This window comes from Pezoporus flaviventris, unplaced genomic scaffold (genome assembly GCF_033815535.1).
Source record: "Pezoporus flaviventris isolate CSIRO_AGI_PZ_B2104156 unplaced genomic scaffold, CSIRO_AGI_Pfla_v1 ptg000145l, whole genome shotgun sequence".
Lineage (NCBI taxonomy): Eukaryota > Metazoa > Chordata > Aves > Psittaciformes > Psittacidae > Pezoporus > Pezoporus flaviventris.
In genome coordinates this window covers 8,788-34,069 of record NW_026892693.1, presented here as the reverse complement: position 1 = coordinate 34,069, position 25,282 = coordinate 8,788, and the positions used below count along the sequence as shown (strand labels likewise).

Here is a 25,282-nt window from a genome sequence, read left to right as displayed (position 1 = left end):
ACTGGATGTGATTGTCACCTGCTCTGTGCCACTGGTGATGGTGGTGACCCCTCAACAGCAGCCGTGTCCATGGGGGTACCAGGGCTGTGGTACTGGATGTGACTGTCACCAGCTCTGTGCCACCAGTGATGGTGGTGACCCCTCAACAGCAGCCGTGTCCATGGGGGTACCAGGGCTGTGGTACTGGATGTGACTGTCACCAGCTCTGTGCCACCAGTGATGGTGGTGACCCCTCAACAGCAGCCGTGTCCACGGGGGTACCAGGGCTGTGGCACTGGGGGTGATTGTCACCCGCTCTGTGCCACCGGTGACCCCTCCATGGGGCAGTGATGCATCCGTGTCCATGGGGGTACCACGGCCGTGGTACTGGATGTGACTGTCACCTGCTCTGTGCCACTGGTGATGGTGGTGACCCCTCCATGGTGCAGTGATGGATGGGTGCAAGAGCACCCATGTCCTTGGGGGTACCCAGGGGTGAGGGGACACCAATGGGGAGCTGGGTTGGGGGCCATTGTCACCCGCTTCATGGCACCGGTGCCAGTGAACCCCCTCCATAGTGCAGTGCTGGGATGGGTGCGACAGCACCCACGTCCCTGGGGTACCCAGGGGTGAGGGGATACCCATGGGGACCTGGCCTATGGTGCTGGGTGTGATTGTCACCACCTTGTGCCACCGGTGATTGTGAACTCCCTCCCTAGCACTGGTGTTGGGGTGCAATCGGCACCCATGTGCTTGGGGGTGCCAGGAGTGACGGGACACCCATGGGGGTCTGGGCTGGGGCACTGGGTGTGATTGTCACCCACTTTGTGCCACCAGTGCTGGGGAACTGCTTTCAGGGCACAGTGCTGGTGTGCGAGCAGCGCCCATGTCCCTGGGGTACCCGAGGGTGAGGGGACACCCATGGGGACCCGGGTTGGGATGGATGCTGGGTGCCCTTGTCACCCACTTTGTGCCACCCCCTCCATAGCTCAGTGTCAGGATGGGTGCAACACCTGTGTCCCTGGGGTACCCAAGGGTGAGGGGACACCCATGAGGATCCAGTTTGGGATGCTGGGTTCCCTTGTCAACCACTTTGTGCCACCTCCTCCGTGGTGCAGTGTCAGGATGGGTGCACCAGCACCCATGTCCCCGGGGCACCCAAGGATGAGGGGACATCCACAGGGACCCGGGTTGGGATGGATGCTGGGTGCCCTTGTCACCCACTTTGTGCCACCCCCTCCATAGCTCAGTGTCAGGGTGGGTGCAACAGCACCCATGTCCCTGGGGCACCCAAGGATGAGGGGACACCCACGAGGACCTGGGTTGGGATGCTGGGTGCTCTTGTCACCCACTTTGTGCCACCACCTCCATAGCTCAGTGTCAGGATGGGTGCAACAGCACCCATGTCCCCGGGGCACCCAAGGATGAAGAGACACCCACAGGGACCCGGGTTGGGATGGATGCTGGGTGCCCTTGTCACCCACTTTGTGCCACCTCCTCCATAGCTCAGTGTCAGGATGGGTGCAACAGCACCCATGTCCCCGGGGCACCCAAGGATGAAGAGACACCCACAGGGACCCGGGTTGGGATGGATGCTGGGTGTGCCATCATTGCTCCCCCCGAGCCCTCAGCGCCCAGGTGCCCCCAACACCTCTACGGGGCCGCGGTTAAATCCCTTTGAGCAGCTTAAGCGGCGGCTAAGCCCCAAATCCCCGCGAGCCGGCGGCGAGGCCGACGGTGATGGCCCCGGCTCCCGCTCTGTGCCAGGGGCCTCTCGCCGGCAGCCGACGGCCCCCCCGGCCGGGGGCCCGAGGAGGGACCATGACGTCGGTGACCGACTACGAGGTGCAGCAGCAGCCCTACGGCCGCATCAACGTGCGCTGGGACGCCTCCGATGACGAGCTGGACAACGACAACAGCTCCGCGCGCCTCTTCGAGCGCTCCCGCATCAAGGCCCTGGCAGGTCCGTGACGGGGCCCTCTGGGTCCTGCTCGGCTTGGCCCCGCTGCCCTTTGCCACCGCCTCCGTTCCCCTTTGCAGACGAGAGGGAGGCCGTGCAGAAGAAAACCTTCACCAAGTGGGTGAACTCGCACTTGGCTCGGGTGACCTGCCGCATCTCGGACCTCTACATGGACCTCCGGGACGGGCGAGTGCTCATCAAGCTGCTGGAGGTGCTGTCGGGAGAGCTTCTGGTAGGAATCTTACGCAAATGGAGACCCCAGGATCCATCACATCGCATCTCATCGCATCCCATCGCATCCCATCGCATCCCATCCCATCACATCGCATCCCATCCCATCCCATCCCATCCCATCCCATCCCATCCCATCCCATCCCATCTCATCCCATCCCATCCCATTCCATTGCATCCCATCCCATCCCATCCCATCTCATCCCATCCCATCCCATTCCATCGCATCCCATCCCATCCCATCCCATCCCATCCCATCCCATCGCATCCCATCCCATCCCATCCCATCCCATCTCATCCCATCCCATCTCATCCCATCCCATCCCATCTCATCCCATCCCATCCCATCCCATCCCATCCCATCCCATCCCATCCCATCTCATCCCATCCCATCCCATCCCATCTCATCCCATCCCATCCCATCTCATCCCATCCCATCCCATCCCATTCCATTGCATCCCATCCCATTGCATCCCATTGCATCCCATTCCATCCCATCTCATCCCATCTCATCCCATCCCATCTCATCCCATCCCATCCCGTCTCATCCCATCCCATCCCATCCCATTCCATTGCATCCCATCCCATTGCATCCCATCTCATCCCATTGCATCCCATTCCATCCCATCTCATCCCATCTCATCCCATCCCATCTCATCCCATCCCATCTCATCCCATCCCACCCCACCCCATCCCATGCCCCATCAAGCCTGTTGACCTTGCCGTTGACCAAGGTTCCATCAGGGTGGTAGCCAGGGTGCAGGGGTGTCCCGGGGTAGGGAACGGGGTGCCTGGCACAGAAGGGAGGGTGCTGAGCTCCGTCGTGTCCCAGCCCAAGCCCACCAAAGGCCGGATGCGGATCCACTGCCTGGAGAACGTGGACAAGGCGCTGCAGTTCCTGAAGGAGCAGAGGGTGCACTTGGAGAACATGGGCTCGCATGACATCGTGGATGGCAACCACCGCCTGGTCCTCGGCCTCATCTGGACCATCATCCTGCGCTTCCAGGTGGGGCACGTCCCAGCTCAGCACCCCAAGAGGGATCCCTCCTCTACGGACATCCACGTCTGACCCCGAGGTGTCCTTCTGCCCCCCCCAGATCCAGGACATCATAGTGGAGACGCAGGAGGGCCGGGAGACGCGCTCTGCACGGGACGCGCTGCTGCTCTGGTGCCAGATGAAGACAGCGGGGTGAGTGGTGGGGCACGCACCCCTCCGTGCTGGGCACGTGGGGTGGCCGGAGGGTGACGGTGACGTCCTGTCCCCATCACAGGTACCCCCATGTGAACGTCACCAACTTCACCTCGAGCTGGAAGGACGGGCTGGCCTTCAACGCCCTCATCCACAAGCACAGGTAGGTGGGCACCGGGATGCTGGAACTGGATGAGCTCAAGGTCCTTTCCAACCCAACCCGTTCTATGGTTCGATATCCCCGGGGGGTGTCCCATGGGTGCATCCCACCCCCGTTGTCCCCAGGCCTGAGCTGGTTGACTTCCAAAACCTGACCAAATCCAACGCGCGGCACAACCTGGAGCACGCGTTCAGCGTGGCCGAGCGGCACCTTGGCATCACCCCACTGCTTGACCCTGAAGGTGAGCTCCTCCTGCTGCCCCTCCTGCCTCGGTTCCCCCATCACAGCCTGGGGACAGGCTCCCGATCCTATGGAAGGAGGGTCTGGATGGGAGCAAGAAGTGAGGGACCTCATGCGGCCCATTGACGTTGGGTCACGCTTGATGCTTCTCGCCCTTGCCGAGCAGATGTGTTCACGGAGAACCCCGATGAGAAGTCCATCATCACCTACGTGGTGGCTTTCTACCACTACTTCTCCAAGATGAAGGTGCTGGAAGTGGAGGGCAGGCGCTTGGGCAAGGTAAAAGGATGGCATTGAGGTGGGACGGGTTCTTCTATGGTACCGGCATCGAGCCATGCTCACCGCCATCCCCACCACAGGTCATTGAGCACGCCAAGGAGACCGAGAGGATGATTGAGGGCTATGGGGGGCTGGCTTCGGACCTTCTCACCTGGATCGAGCAGACTATCGCCTCCCTCAACAGCCGCAGCTTCGCCAACTCATTGGCTGGGGTTCAGCACCAGCTCCAGGCCTTCAGCACCTACCGCACCGTGGAGAAGCCCCCCAAGTGAGTGTCCCCCAGCCCCACCGTGCCCGTGTGTTGGTGTGGAGCACCCATGGGTGCCCCAGGCTCAGCTATCTGCTCCGGGCAGGTTTCAGGAGAAGGGGAACCTGGAGGTGCTGCTCTTCACCATCCAGTCGCGGATGAGAGCCAACAACCAGCGCGTCTACACCCCGCACGAGGGGCGCCTGGTGTCCGACATCAACCGGGTACGGGGACGTCCTGCTGCCATGGGGACATGTGGCTGCTCCCATGGCACCCTATGACCCGGGGACAGTTCTTGCCCTGGTATCCATGGTGATTTTGCTCTCCCGGCTAGCCCAGGGCAGGTTGGGTCCATCTCTTGGGTCAAGCTGGGTCCACCCCAGAGCAATTCAAGTCCATCTTAGGATGGGTCCAAAGGCTTGTTGGGTCCATCTCCTAGGTCAAGCTGTGTCATTCCTAGAGCAGTTCAGGCCCATCCCAGAGCAATTCAAGTTCATCCAAGGACGGGTCCCAAGGCAGGTTGGATCTGTCTCTTGGGGGCAGACTGGATCCACCTCCTGGACCAATCTAGGTCCATCCCAGAGCAGCTCAGGTCCATCTTAGGATGGATCCCAAGGCAGTTTGGGCCCATCTCCTGGGGGCAGTCTGGGTCCATCCCAGAGCAGTTCGGGTCCATCACAGAATGGGTTTCAAGGCAGCTTGTGTCCATCCCTTGGGTCAAGCTGAGTCCATCCCAGAGCAGCTCAAGTCCATCGCAGGACCCATTCGGTCCACCCTGGTGCAGTCCGGTCCATCCCAGGACGGGTTGCGCCCCAGCACCCATGCGCCCCTCTGGGGCTCCCCAGCAGAACAAGCCACATGGGTGGGTGTAGGGCCATGGCAGGACACCGGTGCCGTCCCTATCCCCAGGCCTGGGAGCAGCTGGAGAAGGCGGAACACGAGCGGGAGCTGGCGCTGCGCAACGAGCTCATCCGGCAGGAGAAGCTGGAGCAGCTGGCGCGGCGCTTCGACCGCAAGGCAGCCATGAGGGAGGCCTGGTTGAGCGAGAACCAGCGCCTGGTGGCCCAGGTAAGGCTGGGGAGGGGGGGACGGGGAGCGGGACACCCAACCGGAGCCTCACCACGGGCTTTGTGATGGGCAGGACAACTTCGGCCACGACCTGCCCGCCGTGGAGGCGGCCAAGAAGAAGCATGAGGCCATCGAGACGGACACGGCCGCCTACAAGGAGAGGGTGCAGGCCATCGAGGCGGTGGCCAAGGAGCTGGAGGCAGAGGGGTACCACGACATCCAGCGTATCAACAAGCGCAAGGACAACATCCTGCGGCTCTGGGAGCAGCTCCAGGAGCTTCTGGCTGCCCGGCGGCAGCGCCTGGAGATGAACCTCACCCTGCAGCACCTCTTCCAGGAGATGCTCCATTGCATTGACTGGATGGATGAGGTCAAGGTGAGTCACCGAGGGTTGGGTACCACGGAGGGCTGGGTGCCTCCGTGGGTTGGGTATCACCATGGGTGCCACGATGGGCTGGGTGCCACTGGGTTGGGAGCTGCCATGGGCTGGGTGCCACCATGGGTTGGGTACCATTGTGGATTGGATGCCACTATGGGTTGGGAGCCACAATGGGTTGGGTGCCACCATGTTGGATGCCACTGTGGCTTGGGTGCCACTGTGGCTTGGATGCCACCATGGGTTGGGTGCCACTATGGGTTGGGTGCCATCAAGGGCTGGATGCCACCATGGGTTGGGTGCCACTGTGGGTTGGGTGCCACTGTGGATTGGGTGCTGCCATGAGCTGGATGCCACCATGGGCTGGATGCCACCTTGGGTTGGGTGCCACCATGGGCTGAATGCCACCATGGGCTGGGTGCCATCAAGGGCTGGATGTCACCATGGGCTGGGTGCCACCATGTTGGATGCCACCATGGGTTGGATGCCACCATGGGTTGGATGCCACTATGGGTTGGATGCCACCATGGGCTGGATGCCACCTTGGGTTGGGTGCCACCATGGGTTGGGTGCCATCAAGGGCTGGATGCCACCATGGGTTGGGTGCCACTGTGGGTTGGGTGCTGCCATGAGCTGGATGCCACCATGGGCTGGATGCCACCATGGGTTGGATGCCATCATGGGCTGAGTGCCATTAAGGGCTGGATGCCGCCATGGGTTGTATCCCTTGGTCCAGCCAGGCAGGGCGTTGGTGGGACTCACCTTGGGATGCGGACGCGATGCTGGGTGCAGCTGCTGGCCCTGGCAGTGGGTGACACCCCGAGCTCTCCCATAGGTGCAGTTGGCATCACCAGAATCTGGGAAGCACCTTCTGGAGGCCGAGGAGCTGCTGCAGACCCACCGCATGCTGGAGACCGACATGGCCCTGCAGGCGGAGAAGACTCGGGCCATCAGCGCCGCCGCCCTCCGCTTCGCTGACGCCGAGGGTAGGAAAACCGGGCTGCTCCGGGACCGCGGCACGCCGGGACGGATGCACCCTCGTGACGAGCACCCACCCCGTTCCCTTCCAGGCTACCGCCCCTGCGACCCCAAAGTGATCCGTGATCGAGTGAGCCACTTGGAGCTGTGCCGTCGGGAGCTGCAGGCGCTGGCAGCCCGCCGCAGAGCCGCCCTGGAGCAGTCCCGCTCCCTGTGGCTGTGCCTGTGGGAGCTGGACGAGGCCGAGGGCTGGATCAAGGAGCAGGAGCAGCTTTACTCCTCGCTGGACTTCGGCAAGGACCTGCCGGGGGTGCTGCTGCTCCGCCGCCGCCACGAAGCCTTCGAGGCGGAGCTGCGGAGCCGCGGGGCTCGGCTGGAGCGGGCGCTGGCGGCCGGCGAGGGGCTGTCGGGGCCGGCGGCGGGGCGGCTGCGGGAGCGGGGCTCGGCGGTGCGGGCGCTGTGGGCGCAGCTGGAGGAGTTGGCCGCGTTCCGACGGCGCGGGCTGGGCCAGGCCGAGGGCTTCTTCCAGTTCCAGGTGGACGCGGAGGAGCTGGCGGAGGCGCTGCGGGATGCGCGGCGCAGGGCGGGCGCGGAGGAGCTGGGGCAGGATGAGTCCCGCACCCGCGCCCTGCTGCGGCAGCACCAGGAGCTGCTGGAGGAGCTGGAGGGAGCGCGGCGGCAGCTGGAGGCGCTGGGCCAGCGAGCGGAGGGGTTCCCGGCCGAGCTCCGAGCCGGCCCCGAGGCGCAGAGCCGGCTCCTGGCGCTGCGGGAGCTGCTCGCCGAGGCGGCCGCGCTGGCCGAGGGCAGGGGCAGGCGGCTGAGGGATGCGCTCGACCTCTACACGGTGTTCGGGGAGAGCGATGCCTGCCAGCTGTGGATGGGGGCGAAGGAGACCTGGCTGGGGCAGCTGGAGGTGCCCCAGGCGCTGGAGGACCTGGATGTGGCGCAGCACAGGTAAGGGGGGCCGTGATGGGTGCTGAGCTGCTGCCGGTGTCAGCCTGGGGAGCTGCGGGTGGGCAGGACAAGGATCCTGAAGAGGAGACCTGAGAGCAGCTCCGGTGCCTGAAGAGGCTGCAGGAAACCTGGAGAGGGGCTTGGGACAAGGGATGTAGGGACAGGCCAAGGGGAATGGCTTGAACCTGCCCGAGGGGAGACTGAGATGAGCTCTTAGGCAGAAGCTCTTCCCTGGGAGGGTGCTGAGGCGCTGGCACAGGGTGCCCAGAGAAGCTGTGGCTGCCCCATCCCTGGCAGTGTTCAAGGCCAGGTTGGACACAGGGGCTTGGAGCAAGCTGCTCCAGTGGAAGGGGTTGGGCTTGGAGCTGGGTGAGCTTTAAGCTCCCTTCCAACCCAACCCGTTCTGTGGTGTCTCTGCAGGCTGGATGGGCTGGAGCAGGAGATGGCCTCGGTGGCTTCCCAAATCGCTGCCGTCAACCAAGCAGCCGATGGTTTGCTGGCAAGTGGGCACCCGCGCAGCCCCCAGGTCCGGCAGTGCCAGGAGCAGCTCAACGAGAGGTATGGTCATGGGTGACACCGGGGTGAGCGGTGGGCAACTGTGTGCGGTGCTGGCGTCCTCAGTATAAGGCCATGGAGCTGTTGGAGCAAGGCCAGAGGAGGACACGAGGATGCTCAGGGGCTGGAGCAGCTCCCGTATGGAGCCAGGCTGACAGAGCTGGGCTTGATCAGCCTGGAGGATAGAAGGCTTCAGGGAGACCTTAGAGCAGCTCCAGTGCCTAAAGGGGCTACAAGGATGCTGGAGAGGGGCTCTTCATCAGGGGCTGCAGTGACAGGACAAGGGGTGATGGGTTCAGACTGGAACAGGGGGGATCCAGATTGGATGGAAGGAAGGAATTCGCCACTATGAGGGTCCTGAGGCGCTGGCACAGGGTGCCCAGAGAAGCTGTGGCTGCCCCATCCCTGGCAGTGCTCAAGGCCAGGTTGGACACAGGGGCTTGGAGCAAGCTGCTCCGGTGGAAGGGGTTGGGGTTGGACCTGGATGCGCTCTAAGCTCCCTTCATCCCAACCCATCCCGTGTCTCCATGAGGCCGGTCCCCTCCGTCACCGCCATCTCCCCGCAGGTGGGACCGGTTCCGGGCGCTGGTGTCCGAGCGCCGCCGAGCCGTGGGCTCAGCCTTGCGCATCCTCAACTACCGCCTGGAGTGCCAGGAGACCCGGGAATGGCTGCAGAGCAAGACCCAGGTCGTTCAGGCCACCGCCGAGCTGGGTCGGGACCTGGCCGGCGTCTTGGCCACGCAACGCAAGCTCTACGGCATCGAGCGCGAGCTGGCGCTCACCAAGGAGCGCTTGGCCGCGCTGCGCTCCGAGGCCGACCAAGTAGCCCAGGAGCAGCCCGAGGTGGCCCCGGAGGTGTCGGAGCGGCTGGAAGCGGCGGTGGCCGCTTGGGACGAGCTCCAGGCAGCCCTGGGCGAGCAGGCAGCGTCCCTGGGGGAAGCGGGGCAGCTGCGGCGCTTCCTGCAGGACCTGGATGACTTCCAAGCGTGGCTGTTCGGGGCTCAGAAAGCCGTGGCGGCCACCGACGAGGTGCCGGCGTCGCTGCCGGAGGCCGAGGAGCTGCTGCGGCGGCACGAGGCCGCGCGCAGGGACGCGGAGGAGCACGAGCCCGCCTTCGGCGCGCTGATGGAGGCCGGGCGGAGGGTGGTCGGGGAGCAGGCGGACCCGCAGTACGAGGGGCTGCGGCAGCGCCTGCGCGGCGTGGAGGACGGCTGGGCTGCCCTGGGCAGGATGGCCGAGGCTCGGCAGCGCTTCCTCACCCAGTGCCGCGGCTTCCAAGAGTTCCTGCACGATGCCAAGCAGGCGGAGATCCTCCTCACCAACCAGGTGGGAGAGGAAGCGGGTGCTAGGGGAGGTTTCCTGGCTGAGGGGCATGGCGAGGTGTTGACCCTACGGGGTGTCCTCACCAGGAGTACACCTTGGCACACCTCGAGCTGCCCGGCACGCCGGAGGGCTCGGCCACCGCGCTGCGCCGGTTCCAGGAGTTCCGTGCCGGCATGGAGAGCAACGCTGAGAAGGTCCCCAAGGCGGTGACTGGCGGCACCATGCTGGTGGCCGAGGGCAATATCTTTGCTGAGAAGATCGCTGAGAAGTGCCAAAGCCTCCAGGAGCGGTGAGTCCGGCCTGGGCTCGGCGGGCGTCATGGGCTTCGTGGTGGTGGGGATCGTGCCATGAGCATCATTGACCCCACGCCCATCTCCGGTTGCCCCGCCAGGCACGGAGCCGTCGTGGCCAAGGCGGAGGAGGCAGCAGAGCTGCTGCAGGACAACCACGAGCTGCAGAGCTTCCTGCAGAGCTGCCGCGAGGTAGGCACATGGCACTGCCGGTGGTGCCGGGGGGGTCCCACCGGCCGAGCCCTGACACACACCCCCCCCCTTCCTTATCCACAGCTTGAAGCCTGGATGGACGAGAAGATGCTGACGGCGCAGGACGCGTCCTACGGCGACGCCCGCGGTCTCCACGGTCGGTGGCAGAAGCACCAGGCGTTCATGGCCGAGCTGGAGGCCAACAGGGGCTGGTTGGAGAAGACGGAGGCGGTGAGTGCCGATGGGCCGGGCGGGAGGTCCCTGTGCCCTCACCAAGCGTCCCTGCGCTCACCACCAACCCATCGGCGCCGCAGGAGGGGCAGGAGCTGGCGCGGCGCAAGCCCCGGCACGGGGAGGCGGTGACGCGGCGCCTGGAGGAGCTGCGGCGGCGCTGGGCCGGGCTCTGCGGGGCGGCCCAAGCCAAGGGCCGGCAGCTCTTCGAGGCCGACCGCGCGGCGCTGTACGCACGCAGCTACGGGGAGCTGGAGACGTGGCTGAGCCGCGCCGAGCAGGAGCTGCGCGGCACCGAGCGCGCCAAGGACCTGCCCGCCACCAGGGCGCTGCTCAAGAGGCTGACGGTGGGTCGGGGGGGCGCTGCCGTCTATGGGGTGAAAGGGGGTGATGGGAGGGGGTCCCCATACGGAGCCCATTGGTCCCCGTCCTTGTTCTGATCCCCTGCCCCATCCCCTGGTGGGGCTCAAGGCCGGGTTGGATGGAGCCATGGGTGATGCGGTTTGGAGCTTGGCGTCCCTGCCCATGGCAGGGGGTTGGACCTGGGTGGTCTTGGGGTCCTCTCCAACCCAAACGGTTCTATCAGAGGTTGGAAGAGCAAGTGGGAGCGTGGATGAAGGAGCTGGAGGAGCTGGGATTGCAGGGTCCATCCCCTGCCGGGGATGTGCCGGATGGTGACAGGCACGACCAGAGGCTCCGGCAGCGGTGCCTTGAGCTGCTGGAGCCACTGCAGAGGAGGAGGAAGGAGCTGGAGACCGCTAAGGCCACGTACCAGCTCGAGAGGGACCTGGAGGACGAGACGGTGAGCATCGTCACCACGGAGGGGTCCGGCGTGCTGAGGTGGGGGGTGGGCACCCATGGGTGCCATGCGGTGCTCATTGGGTGCTGTCACCTCCAGCTTTGGGTGCAAGAGCGGCTGCCCCTGGCCAGGTCAACGGAGCACGGCACCGACCTGCCCAGCGTGCAGCGGTTGGCCAAGAGGAACGAGGTGAGGGAAAGCCCCCGTCACCAATTGGGATCCCGTGGGATCGCGCATCCCATGGCTGGAGCCCTCCTCGTCCCCGCCACGGCATCGCCATCGCCGCCCTCCCCGCTGCAGACGCTGCGGAAGGAGCTGCGGGGCCACGGCCCGCGCCTGGCCGAGGTGCTGAGCAGGGCTGAGGAGGCCACGGCAGGAGAGGAGCCGAGGCCGGAGCTGGAGGCGCGGGCGCGGGCGCTGCGGGAGCAGTGGGACAGGCTGCAGGAGGAGGTGTCGGCGCGGCAGCAGCGGCTGCGGGAGGCCGGGGAGGCCCAGCTCTACTACGTGGATGCTGCGGAGGCCGAGGCTTGGATCAGCGAGCAGGAGCTCTTCATGGGTGAAGAGGAGAAGCCCAAGGTGAGGAGGGGGGGCTCCATGCGGCGCTCCCGTGCCTTGGGGGCATCCCGTGGCAAACCGGAGCGCAGCGCCATGAGCATCCCTCATCTATGGAGGGGCTGAGAGAGAGGGGCTGGGGCAGCCTGGACAAGAGAAGGCTCCCGAAGGGGAGACCTTGGAGCGTCCGGTGCCGCGCTGTGCCATTACATGTCATCCGTCTCGTGCCGTGCCATCCGTGCCACCCTATGGCATTCCGTCACAGGTCGTCCCATGCCATACCATTGTTGGCCATTGTCGCCTATCCCATGCTAACCCATTTCCTGCCGTCCCATCCTTTTCCAAGCCATGCCCATTGCACACCAACCCACACCACGGCCGTGCCCTCCTGAGCTCCTGGCCGCGCTGGATAGCGCACCCACAGCATTGGGTGCTGGGGCTGGACTGATGGGTGCTGCTGTCTGTCACGCCACAGGACGAGGAGAGCAGCTTGGTGATGCTCAAGAGGCACGTGCGGCAGCAGCGGTCCATCGAGGACTACGGCGTCACCATCAAGGAGCTGGCGGCGAGGGCGCAGCAGCTGCTTTCCGCCGGCCACCCCGAGGGGTAGGTGCTGTCCCCTGCCCCGAGGGTGTCCCCAGGGCGCCCTCAGCACCGGGGATGGGTGCTCTGGCTGGAGCGCCGGTGCCATTGCTCACCCCGTGGCTGCAGCGGGGCGGTGGCGGCAGAGGGCTGCGGGGAGGGGGGTTACCATGGGTCCTTCACCCCCAAACCCCCCCCGTTTGCCCTCCCGGGTGCGAACGGCGCTGTCTGTGTGCGGGGCCGTGCAGGGAGCAGATCATCCGGCTGCAGGGCCAGGTGGACAAGCACTACGCGGGGCTGAAGGAGGCGGGCGAGGAGCGGCGCCGGCGCCTGGAGCACATGGCCCACCTCTTCCAGCTGAAGCGGGAGGTGGAAGACCTGGAGCAATGGATCGCGGAGCGCGACGTGGCGGCCTCCTCGCAGGAGATGGGGCAGGACCTGGACCACGTCACGGTGAGGATGCAGGGCCGGGTGCGGCGATGCTGCCGCCGGGAGGTTTCGTGGGGGGGGATGAACTGGACTCCTTTGCGCAGCTCCTAAGGGAGAAGTTTCGGGAGTTCGCCCGCGACACGGGCGGCGTGGGGCAGGAGCGCGTGGACCGGGTGAACCTGACCATCGAGGACCTCATCGACGCGGGCCACACGGAGGCGGCCACCATGGCGGAGTGGAAGGACGGGCTGAACGAGAGCTGGGCTGACCTCCTGGAGCTGATCGACACCCGCATGCAGCTCCTGGCCGCCTCCTACGACCTGCACAAGTACTTCTATGATGGTGCCGAGCTGCTGGCCCTCATCGGCGCCCGGCGCCAGGAGCTGCCGCAGGACCTGGGCGAGGACCCCAGCTCGGTGGAGGCTTTCCACCGCATGCACAGCGCCTTCGAGCGCGACCTGCGGCTGCTGGAGACGCAGGTGAGGCTGCGGAGGGGAGGGCGGTGCTGGGCCACCGGGAGCCAAGAGCATCCTCTTGGACCAGCACCGCTGCGGCAGCGGGGACAGGGCAGGGATTGAGCACCTCGAGTCCTGTGCTCAGCTCTGGGCCCCTCACTGCAAGAGAGACCTTGAGGTGCTGGAGCGGGGCCAGAGAAGGGAACGGAGCTGGGGAAGGGCCTGGAGCCCAAGTGTGATGGGGAAGGGCTGAGGGAGCTGGGGGGTTCAGTGTGGAGAAGAGAAGGCTCAGGGGGGACCTGATGGCTGCCTCCAAGTGCCTGAGAGGAGGATGGAGCCAGGAGGGGCTGGGCTCTGCTCCCAAGGAACAAGGGATGGGACGAGAGGAAACGGCCTTGAGCTGCCCCAGGGCAGGTTTAGATGGAGCTGAGGAACAATTCCTGCCCCAGAGGGTGCTCAGGCACTGGAACAGGCTGCCCAGGGCAGTGCTGGAGCCACCATCCCTGGGGGTGCTTAGAGGATGTGCGGATGTGGCTCTTGGTGCCGTGGGTCAGTGATGGCCATGGCAGTGCCGGGCAATGGTTGGACTGGATGTGCTTGAGGCTCTTTCCCAACCCGGTTGGCTCCCCGCTGTCTCCGCCGTGCAGGTGCAGCAGTTCCAGGACACAGCCGCGCGCCTGCAGACCGCCTATGCCGGGGAGCAGGCGAGCAGCATCCAGGAGCAGGAGCAGGAGGTGGCCCGAGCGCTGCGGGAGCTGCTGGAGGCGTGCAGCGGGCGCCGGGCACGGCTGGAGGACACGGCCGACAGGCACCGGTTCTTCAGCACGGCCCGGGACCTGCTGTGCTGGATGGAGAGCATCGTGCGGCAGATGGAGACCCAAGAGAAACCCCGGTACGGCTGCGGCCAGCGCGGTCCTGGGGCTGCTCGGTGGGGAAATGGGGTGAGAGCGGGGCTGGGGCAGAGAGAGAGGAGAAGGCTCCTGAAGGGGAGACCTGAGAGCAGCTCCAGTGCCTGAAGGGGCTGCAGGAAACCTGGAGAGGGGCTTGGGACAAGGGATGTAGGGACAGGCCAAGGGGAATGGCTTGAACCTGCCCGAGGGGAGACTGAGCTGAGCTCTTAGGCAGAAGCTCTTCCCTGTGAAGGCCAGGTTGGACACAGGGGCTTGGAGCAAGCTGCTCCAGTGGCAGGTGTCGGGGTTGGACCTGGATGAGCTTTAAGCTCCCCCCATCCCATGCCTCTGTGCCCCATCACCAACACCATCACCTCTGTGTCCCCAGGGACGTCTCCTCAGTGGAGCTGCTCATTAAATACCACCAGGGCATCAAGGCCGAGGTGGACACCCGGGACAAGAGCTTCAGCGCCTGCATGGAGCTGGGCAAGAAGCTGCTGCAGCGCAAGCACCAGGAGTCACCCGAGGTGAGGCCAACCTTGGTTGTGGGGTTCAGTAGGGTCGGTGCCACCGGGGCCGCCCCTGACTGTGTCCCCCCGCAGATCAAAGCGAAGCTGGTGGAGCTGGTGGAGAAGAGGAAAACCATGATGGAAATGTGGGAGCAGCGCCGGGACCAGCTGCTGTTGTGTGAGTGGTGGTGGTGGGTGGAGTGATAGTGGTGGAGATGTGATAGTGGTGGAGATGTGGTGGTGGTGGGGATGTGGTGGTGGTGGGGATGTGGTGGAGATGTGGTGGTGGTGGTGGGGATGTGGTGGTGGTGGGGATGTGGTGGCGATGGAGATGTGGTGGCGATGGAGATGTGGTGGGGATGTGGTGGTGGTGGGGATGTGGTGGTGGTGGGGATGTGGTGGTGGTGGGGATGTGGTGGCAATGGGGATGTGGTGGCAATGGAGATGTGGTGGGGATGGGGATAGGGATGTGGTGGTGGTGGTGATGGGGATGGGGTGGTGGTGATGGAGATCTGGTGGTGATGGGGATGTGGTGGTGATGGGGATGGGGTGGTGATGCGGATGGGGCGGTGGCACTGGGGACTGGGTGGTGGTGATGGAGATGAGGTGATGATGGAGATCTGGTGGTGATGGGGATGTGGTGGTGATGGGCATGGGCTGGTGGCACTGGGGACTGGGTGGTTGTGATATGGATTTGGTGGTGGTGATGAAGATGCAGTGGTGGTGAAGACGTGGTAGTGATGGGGATGCAGTGGTGATGGGGATGAGGTGGTGATGGGATGAGGTGGTGATGGGGATGAGGTGGTGATGGAGATGTGATGGTGGTGATGGGGATGGGGCGGTTGTGATGGGGATGTGATGGTGATGGAGATGTGGTGACAGAGATGTGGTGGTGATGGGGATGTGATGGGGATGGGGATGGGGTGGTGGGGATGGGGTGGTTGTGATGGGGATGTGGTGATTGTGGTGGAGATGTGGTAATGGGGATGTGGTGGTGATGATGGGGATGTGATGGTGGTGGTGATGGAGATGTGGTGGTGATGGAGATGTGATGGTGATGGGGATGGTGATGGGGATGTGATGGTGGTGGTGATGGAGATGTGGTGGTGATGGAGATGTGATGGTGGTGGTGATGGAGATGTGGTGGTGATGGAGATGTGATGGTGATGGGGATGGTGATGGAGATGTGATTGTGGTGGTGATGGAGATGTGGTGGTGATGGGGATGTGATGGTGGTGGTGATGAGGATGTGATGGTGGTGGTGATGGCGATGTGATGGTGGTGGTGATGGGGATGTGGTGGTGTTGGGAAAATATTGATGGTAGTTGTGATGGTAATGATGGTTGATGATGGTGATGACGGTGGGGCTGAGCACTGTCAGGTGTGCCAAAACACCGAAATACTGCCCAAACTGACTGAAAGATTGCTTATAGAATCCAGCAACCAGCCATGGGCAGAGCAAAACTGATCTGCCGGCTGCTCAGGCAGCCCCTGTGAGAGACAGGTCCAAGTGACCGTGTGTAACTGAGCGATCACCATGAAAAATGAACCTTTTTAAAGTTTCGTGGCGCAAATTCGGTTGTTGGATGGCTGGAACCTAGGAGAGGAAAGGTTCTGTCCTGTGCCAGTGATGGGTCGAGTGTCGCACGCAGGGCTCCATCCTGCTCGTGCAGTAACGGGGTGAAATGGGAGGTAAAAGGGTTCCTGTGGTCAGCAAGGGTGGAGCACTGAGCTCGCTGTGCTCTCCCACCACCACTCTCTCAGGTGGTGGTGGTGATGATGATGGTGATGATGGTGATGGTTGGTGATGATGATGGGTGGTGATGATGATGGTGATGGTGGTGGTGGTGGTGATGTGATGGTGGTGGCAGGGTCTGAGCATTGCCAACCCTGTTGCAGTGCAGGCCTGCACCCCAGCTCTCCTGGGTGGTGGTGGTGATAGGGAGGTGGTGATGATGGTCACGATGCTGCTGGTGATGATGGTGGTGGTGGCAGGGTCTGAGCACTGCTCTCCCTGCCCGCAGTGCTGGGGGTGTGCCAGTTCTCCCAGTTCTCTGTTGGTGGTGCTGATGGTGGTGATGATGCTGGTGGTGGTTGGTGGTGGTGCTGGTGGTGGCAGGGTCTAAGCCCTTGCATCCCCACCTGAAGTGCTGGAGGTGTGCCAGTTCTCCCGGGTCATAGTGATGAGGGTTGGTGATGATGATGGGTGGTGATGATGATGCTGATGATGGGTGGTGATGATGATGGTGATGGTTGGTGATGACGATGGGTGGTGATGGTGGTGATGACAATGGGTGGTGATGGTGGTGATGACAATGGGTGGTGATTATGGTGATGATGATGGTGATGGTTGGAGATGACGATGAGTCCTGATGGAGGTGATGATGATGAGTGGTGATGACAGTGGGTGGTGATGATGGTGAGGGTGATGGTGGCGATGATGATGGTTGATGGTTGGTGATGATGATGAGTGGTGATGATGGGTGATGGTAATGATGGTGATGGTGGTGATGATGACGTGTGGTGATGGTGATGAGATGAGTGGCGATGGTGGTGATGATGATGGGTGGTGATGGTGATGATGGTGATGGTGGCGATGATGATGGGTGGTGATGATGCTGATGGTTGGTGATGATGATGAGTGGTGATGGTCATGAGAGTGGTGATGATGGGTGGTGGTGATGATGACGTGTGGTGATGGTGATGAGATGAGTGGTGATGGTTGGTGACGATGATGGGTGGTGGTGATGATGGGTGGTGACGGTGATGGTGGTGATGGGTGGTGACGGTGCTGACGGTGCTGGGGCTGGTGGCAAGGTCTAAGCGCTCCCACCGCCGCCGCAGTGCTGGAGGTGTGCCAGTTCTCCCGCGACGCCTCGGTGGCCGAGTCGTGGCTCATGGCGCAGGAGCCCTACCTGGCCAGCAGCGACTACGGGCACACGGTGGACGCCGTGGAGAAGCTGCTCAAGCGCCACGAGGCCTTCGAGAAGTCCTCGGCCACGTGGGAGGAGCGCATCGCCGCCCTGCGGAAGCTGACCACGGTGAGCGCGGCTCGGCACCGAGCGCGGTCCCCGTCCCGCGTCCCCATCGCCCCCTTAACGCCCCTGTCCCCTTCTCCGGCAGCTGGAGCTCCTGGGGAAGGGGCTGGCGCGGGATGGGACAGCGCATTCCGAGGCTCCGGAATACCGCCTGGATCTGGATGGGGAGCTGGAGCCCGGGTAAGAGGCGCCGGCATTGTCACTGGGGGGGATGCGGCAGCGCCTCGGGCAGGCACGCGGGTACCATGTGCAGCATCCCTCTTCTGCAAGGGTTTGGCCTGGGAGCGGTGAAGCAGCACGGGGAAAGGGGAAAGGGGAAGGCTGGGTGGCAGCATTCCGGTGCTTCCAGGCCTCGGTGGGGCCCTGGCTGGGATGGGGATATCGATCCATGGAAGGGTTTGGGTTGGAAGGGACCTTAAAGCCCATCCGGTTCCAACCCGCTGCCGTTAGCCCAGGCTGCTCCAAGCCCCTTCCTCCCTGCTGCAGGTCTGAGGAAGAGGAGGATGAGGAGAAGAGGAAGGACACGAGCACGCAGGACACCTCCGCGCCCGCCGCCGACGGACCAGAGCCGGTCAGTTCTCACCTTTAGCTCCCTCCTTCCCCGGCAGCATGGAAAGGTCTCCCCGCATGTCCCATCGGCTCCGGGCAAACCCATCACCGTGTCGTGCCGACGGCTCCTGCACCCCCCTCGTCCTCACCTTGTTCCTTGCCTTGAGTTGAATAAATGCTAGAAATCACCCCACAAAGGCCGGCTGGGCCCGTGGGTGCTGCACCCATGGGTGCTGCACCTTCCCCTTCCCTTCCCATCACTCCTCTTCGGGACGAGGCTGTGGGAGGCTGGCATCCGTGGGTTACCCGCACGGGGCGGGCAGATCCCGGTCACCATCCCCTGCTGTTGGTGTGCACCCCTGGAGAGGCCCATGGGGACACCCCATGGGTCTGTGGCACCCTGGCATGGGGGGGACAGCAGGCATTGGGCACACAGCACTGGGGCTTCTGGCTCACGTCATGGCTTGTGGCACCGGGGGTGTTGTCACTCCTTGGGCATCATCACCCCATGGGGATGTCACCCTGTGAGGCATCATCACACCAATGAGCATCATCACCGTATAGGGCCATGGTCACCCCATGGGGATGTCACCTTGTGAGGCATCATCACACCAATGAGCATCATCACTGTATAGGGCCATGGTCACCCCATGGGGATGTCACCTTGTGAGGCATCATCACACCAATGAGCATCATCACCGTATAGGGCCATGGTCACCCCATGGGGATGTCACCTTGTGAGGCATCATCACACCAATGAGCATCATCGCTGTATAGGGCCATGGTCACCCCATGGGGATGTCACTCTGGGAGGCATCATCACACCAATGAGCATCATCACTGTATAGGGCCATGGTCACCCCATGGGGATGTCACCCTGTGAGGCATCATCACACCAATGAGCATCATCGCTGTATAGGGCCATGGTCACCCCATGGGGATGTCACCTTGTGAGGCATCATCACGCCAATGAGCATCATCGCTGTATAGACATGGTCACCCCATGGGGATGTCACTCTGGGAGGCATCATCACACCAATGAGCATCATCACTGTATAGGGCCATGGTCACCCCATGGGGATGTCACCCTGTGAGGCATCATCACACCAATGAGCATCATCACTGTATAGGGCCATGGTCACCCCATGGGGATGTCACCCTGTGAGGCATCATCACACCAATGAGCATCATCGCTGTATAGGGCCATGGTCACCCCATGGGGATGTCACCTTGTGAGGCATCATCACACCAATGAGCATCATCACCGTATAGGGCCATGGTCACCCCATGGGGATGTCACCTTGTGAGGCATCATCACACCAATGAGCATCATCGCTGTATAGGGCCATGGTCACCCCATGGGGATGTCACTCTGGGAGGCATCATCACACCAATGAGCATCATCACTGTATAGGGCCATGGTCACCCCATGGGGATGTCACCTTGTGAGGCATCATCACACCAATGAGCATCATCGCTGTATAGGGCCATGGTCACCCCATGGGGATGTCACTCTGGGAGGCATCATCACACCAATGAGCATCATCACTGTATAGACATGGTCACCCCATGGGGATGTCACCCTGTGAGGCATCATCACACCGAGGAGCAGCATCACTGTATGGGGCATTGTCAACCTGCAAGCCATTGTCACCCTATAGGACCTCAACAACCCGTAGGGCATCACTACCCCACATGGAATCAGCACCCAACAGGGCACTGCCACCATCAGGGCACCGTCACCCCCATGTGCCAACCAACCTTGTGCTTGCTGCCACCCGCTCCACTCCTGCCTGCTCTGCCTGCTTGGGGCCATGGGCATCTGCTCCTCCTGCCTGCTTGGGGACCGCATTGCTTCGGGCTGCTCTGCCTGCCTGGGGACAGGAACCTCTTCTGCTCCTCCTGCCTGCTTGGGGACATGGGCATCCTCTGGCTCCATGGGGACGTGGGCATCCTCTGGCTCCATGGGGACATGGGCATCCTTAGACTCCATGGGGACATGGGCATCCTCTGGCTCCATGGGGACATGGGCACCCTCGGGCTCCATGGGGACATGGGCATCCTTAGACTCCATGGGGACATGGGCATCCTCGGGCTCCATGGGGACATGGGCATCCTCGGGCTCCATGGGGACATGGGCATCCTCTGGCTCCATGGGGACGTGGGCATCCTCGGGCTCCATGGGGACATGGGCATCCTCTGGCTCCATGGGGACATGGGCATCCTCGGGCTCCATGGGGACAGGGTCCTCTCTGCCTGCTTGGGGACATGGGCATCCTCTGGCTCCATGGGGACATGGGCACCCTCTGCCTTTTTGGGGACATGGGCACCCTCTGGCTCCATGGGGACATGGGCATCCTCTGGCTCCATGGGGACATGGGCACCCTCTGGCTCCATGGGGACATGGGCACCCTCTGGCTCCATGGGGACATGGGCATCCTCTGGCTCCATGGGGACATGGGCATCCTCTGGCTCCATGGGGACGTGGGCATCCTCTGGCTCCATGGGGACGTGGGCACCCTCTGGCTCCATGGGGACAGGCTCCCCTCTGCCTGCCTGTTGACGTGTCCCTTTCCCTGGGGACACCATCCTTCCTTCCCTGCCTGCCTGGGGGCACTGCCCCTGCTCCCATCCCCGCACGGCAGACACGTGCCCACCCATGGGTGCCCGAGGGCACCTCGGCATCCCTGAGCCCTTCCATCGCTCACTGCCATCCCCTGCTGTGCCCCAGCCCCCTGGGGAGTGCTCAGCACCGCGGGGGCTCAGCCCCATCACCGCGCAGCTGGGGGGTCCCTGGCCCCAGGGTGCTCCTTGTCCCATGGCTCCACTGTGCCCCATGTCAGCGGTGAACACCAGAGCCAATGGGTGCCCATCGCCACCACCCGGCACCCATCGTGTTGGGTCCAAGGGCGGCATGCACGGCGCCGCCGCGGCTGCTGCTGCTGCTGGTGGTGGTGGTGGTGGTGATGGGGCTGTTGCTTGGCGGCAGCTGGCGGGGCCGGTGGGCGATGAGGAGCCGGCATCGCCGCGGCGGGAAGGGCCGGAGGAGCCGGCGACGCTCCCGGCCCGCGCCAGCAACGTCCAGCTGGAGGGGTACCTCGGGCGCAAGCACGACCTGGAGGCAGCCACCAAGCGGGCGTCCAACCGGTAGGGATGGTGGTGGTGGGGATGGGGATGGTGGTGATGATGTTGATGATGGTGATGATGGTGATGATGGTGATGATGATGGTGATGATGATGGTGATGGTGACAATGGTGATGATGATGATGGTGATGGTGTTGATGGTGACGATGATGATGATGGTGATGATGGTGATGATGGTGATGGTGCTGATGATGGTGATGGTGTTGATGGTGATGGTGTTGATGTTGATGATGTTGATGATGGTGATGGTGGTGATAGTGTTGATGATGGTGATGATGATGATGATGATGGTGTTGATGGTGACGATGATGATGATGGTGATGATGGTGATGATGGTGATGGTGCTGATGATGGTGATGGTGTTGATGGTGATGGTGTTGATGTTGATGATGTTGATGATGGTGATGGTGGTGATGGTGTTGATGATGGTGATGATGATGATGGTGATGGTGGCGATGGTGTTGATGATGATGATGATGGTGATGATGATGATGGTGATGATGGTGATGGTGTTGATGATGATGATGATGGTGATGATGGCGATGGTGTTGATAATGGTGATGATGATGTTGGTGATGGTGTTTATGGTGATGATGATGATGGTGATGGTGTTGATGATGGTGATGGTGTTGATGGTGATGATGATGATGATGGTGATGATGGTGATGATGTTGATGATGGTGATGGTGTTGATGATGGTGATGATGACGACGATGGTGTTGATGATGGTGATGATGATGGTGGTGATGGTGTTTATGGTGATGATGATGATGGTGATGGTGTTGATGATGGTGATGATGTTGATGGTGATGATGATGGTGATGGTGGTGATGGTGATGATGATGGTGATGGTGGTGATGGCGTTGATGATGGCGATGGTGTTGATGGTGACGATGATGGTGATGGTGGTGATGATGGTGTTGATGATGGTGCTGATGATGGTGATGATGGCGATGGTGTTGATGATGATGATGATGGTGTTGATGGCGTTGATGGCAATGGCGGTGACGGAGCGCCGTGGCGCAGGTCCTGGAACACGCGGTACTGCGTGCTGCGGGGGGGGCAGCTCGCCTTCTTCAAGGATGCCAAGAGCCGGGCGCTGGGGCTGCCCTGCCACGGCGAGGAGCCCCTGGGGCTGCAGGACGCCTCCTGCCAGGTGGCCGCCGGCTACAAGAAGAAGAAGCACGTCTTCAAGCTCAGGTACAGCCCGGGTGCTGTGGGGTGGGGTGCAGGGGGTGCTATGGGGTGTATGGGATGGTACTGGGTGGTATGGGGTGGTATGGGTTGCTATGGGACGTTATGGGGTGCTATGGGCTGTTATGATGTGTTATGGAGAGCTATGGGGTGGTATGGGGTCGTATGGGTGGTACGGGGTGGTACGGGGTGGTATGGTGTGTATGGGATGGTATAGGGTGGTATGGGTTGCTATGGGACGTTATGGGGTGGTATGGGGTCGTATGGGGTCGTATGGGTGGTATGGGGTGTATGGGATGGTATGGGGTGGTATGGGCTGTTATGGGGTGTTATGGGGTGCTATGGGCTGTTATGATGTGTTATGGAGTGCTATGGGGTGGTATGGGGTCGTATGGGTGGTACAGGGTGGTACGGGGTGGTATGGGGTGTATGGGATGGTATGGGGTGGTATGGGTTGCTATGGGACGTTATGGGGTGCTATGGGGTGGTATGGGGTCATATGGGTGGTATGGGGTGGAATGGGGTGTACGGGGTGGTATGGGGTGTATGGGATGGTATGGGGTGGTATGGGGTGGTATGGGTTACTATGGGATGTTATGGGGTGGTATGGGGTGGTACGGGTTACTATGGGATGTTATGGGGTGGTATGGGGTTTTATGGGGTGGTATGGGTTGCTATGGGATGGTATGGGGTGGTATGGGTTGCTATGGGATGTTATGGGGTGGTATGGGGTGTTATGGGGTGGTATGGGGTGCTATGGGGGAGTACAGGGTGGTATGGGATGGTACGGGGTGCTATGGCATGGTATGGGGTGTTATGGGGCGGTATTGGGTGGTATGGGGTGCTACGGGGTGTTACGGGGTGGTATGAGGTGAAATGGAGTGTTGTGGTATGGAGCGCTATGGGGTGTTATGGGGTGTTATGGGGTGTTATGGGGTGCTATGGGGTGTTATGGGGTGTTATAGGGTGCTATGGGATGTTATGGGGTGGTAAGGGCTGTTATGGGCTGTTACGGAGTGGTACAGGGTGTTAAGGGGTGCTCTGGGCTGTTCTGGGGTGCTGTGGGGTGGCACACACTGTGCTCTGTCCCCAGGCTCAGCAATGGCAGCGAGTGGCTCTTCCATGGCAAGGATGAGGTGAGGGGTACCCGGGGCACACGGGGTGCTCGGTGCTGAGCTGGGGCATGCAGAGGGGTCCGGTGGTGCCCAGGGGGATATGGGGGGGGGGGTGGTCCCCAGGGGACACTGGTGGTACCCAGGGGCCAAGGGGTAACCAGGGATGCCATCAGGATATGGTGTGGGGCTGGTGGTACCCAGGGGCCATGGGGTAACCAAGGATGTCATCAGGATATGGTGTGGGGCTGGTGGTACCCAGGGGCCATGGGGTAACCAAGGATGTCATCAGGACATGGTGTGGGGTTGGTGGTACCCAGGGGCCATGGGGAACCAAGGATGCCATCAGGCCACGGTGTGGGGCTGGTGGTACCCAGGGAACCATGGGAAACCAAGGATGCCATCAGGATGTGGTGTGGGGCTGGTGGTACCCAGGGAACCATGGGGAACCAAGGATGCCGTCAGGAAGCGGTGTGGGGCTGGTGGTACCCAGGGAACCATGGGGTAACCAAAGATGCCATCAGGACATGGTGTGGGGCTGGTGGTACCCAGGGGCCATGGGGTGTCAGTAGCTGCCATCAGGACATGGTGTGGGGCTGGTGATGCTTGGGAGGACACAGGTGGCTGGTGGTACCCAGGGGCCATGGGGAACCAAGGATGCCATCAGGCCACGGTGTGGGGCTGGTGGTACCCAGGGAACCATGGGGAACCAAGGATGCCATCAGGATGTGGTGTGGGGCTGGTGGTACCCAGGGGAACATGGGGTGGCCGGGGGTGCCATAAAGATGTGGAAGGGGCTGGTGATGCTTGGGAGGACACAGGTGGCTGGTGGTACCCAGGGGCCATGGGGAACCAAGGATGCCATCAGGCCACGGTGTGGGGCTGGTGGTACCCAGGGAACCATGGGGGAACCAAGGATGCCGTCAGGATGCGGTGTGGGGCTGGTGGCACCCAGGGAACCATGGGGAACCAAGGATGCCATCAGGATGTGGTGTGGGGCTGGTGGTACCCAGGGGAACATGGGGTGGCCGGGGGTGCCATAAAGACGTGGAAGGGGCTGGTGATGCTTGGGAGGACACAGGTGGCTGGTGGTACCCAGGGAACCATGGGGAACCAAGGATGCCGTCAGGAAGCGGTGTGGGGCTGGTGGTACCCAGGGAACCATGGGGAACCAAGGATGCCGTCAGGAAGCGGTGTGGGGCTGGTGGTACCCAGGGAACCATGGGGTAACCAAAGATGCCATCAGGATACAGTGTGGGGCTGGTGGTACCCAGGGGCCATGGGGTGTCAGTAGCTGCCATCAGGACATGGTGTGGGGCTGGTGATGCTTGGGAGGACACAGGTGGCTGGTGGTACCCAGGGAACCATGGGGGAACCAAGGATGCCGTCAGGATGCGGTGTGGGGCTGGTGGTACCCAGGGAACCATGGGTAACCAAGGACGCCATCAGGATGTGGTGTGGGGCTGGTGGTACCCATGGGGTGTCTGTGGGAGCTGTGGGGCAGCCGGACCCCCCCCCCCTTTAACGCGGTGCCCGTGCCCCCAGGAGGAGCTGCAGGCCTGGCTGCAGGGGCTGAGCGCGGCCATCGGCGAGTGCCAGGGCTGGCGGGGCAAGGCTCAGAGCCTGCCCCCGGCCGCGGCTCCCCCCGCGGGCCCCCTGCCCCGCAGGGACAAGGAGAAACGCTTCAGCTTCTTCCCCAAGAAGAAATGACCCCCCCCATCCCCGGGGGGGGAACACGGACCCACACGCGTGTGATGGGGACACGCGTGGGCACGG

At 62.6% G+C, this 25,282-nt stretch overlaps 1 protein-coding gene across 1 annotated transcript; it reads left to right on the top strand.

Annotated features, from left to right (window-relative positions):
- Nucleotides 1-1,799: 1,799 nt before the first annotated feature.
- On the top strand, nucleotides 1,800-25,218 carry SPTB (spectrin beta, erythrocytic). Its single transcript, XM_061479286.1, has 35 exons — nucleotides 1,800-1,942; nucleotides 2,020-2,171; nucleotides 3,003-3,176; nucleotides 3,268-3,359; nucleotides 3,442-3,522; nucleotides 3,645-3,760; nucleotides 3,926-4,038; nucleotides 4,119-4,306; nucleotides 4,392-4,509; nucleotides 5,195-5,353; nucleotides 5,427-5,729; nucleotides 6,565-6,715; nucleotides 6,800-7,661; nucleotides 8,082-8,219; nucleotides 8,783-9,542; nucleotides 9,626-9,828; nucleotides 9,931-10,021; nucleotides 10,106-10,252; nucleotides 10,336-10,599; nucleotides 10,839-11,054; nucleotides 11,151-11,240; nucleotides 11,352-11,627; nucleotides 12,079-12,209; nucleotides 12,434-12,638; nucleotides 12,719-13,093; nucleotides 13,717-13,961; nucleotides 14,348-14,486; nucleotides 14,562-14,646; nucleotides 17,313-17,509; nucleotides 17,592-17,686; nucleotides 17,957-18,077; nucleotides 21,045-21,202; nucleotides 22,227-22,400; nucleotides 23,488-23,530; nucleotides 25,052-25,218. The coding sequence occupies exons 1-35, from the start codon at nucleotides 1,801-1,803 to the stop codon at nucleotides 25,214-25,216; spliced, it is 6,969 nt and encodes a 2,322-aa protein (XP_061335270.1). The 5' UTR covers nucleotide 1,800; the 3' UTR covers nucleotides 25,217-25,218.
- The last annotated feature ends 64 nt before the right edge of the window (nucleotides 25,219-25,282 follow it).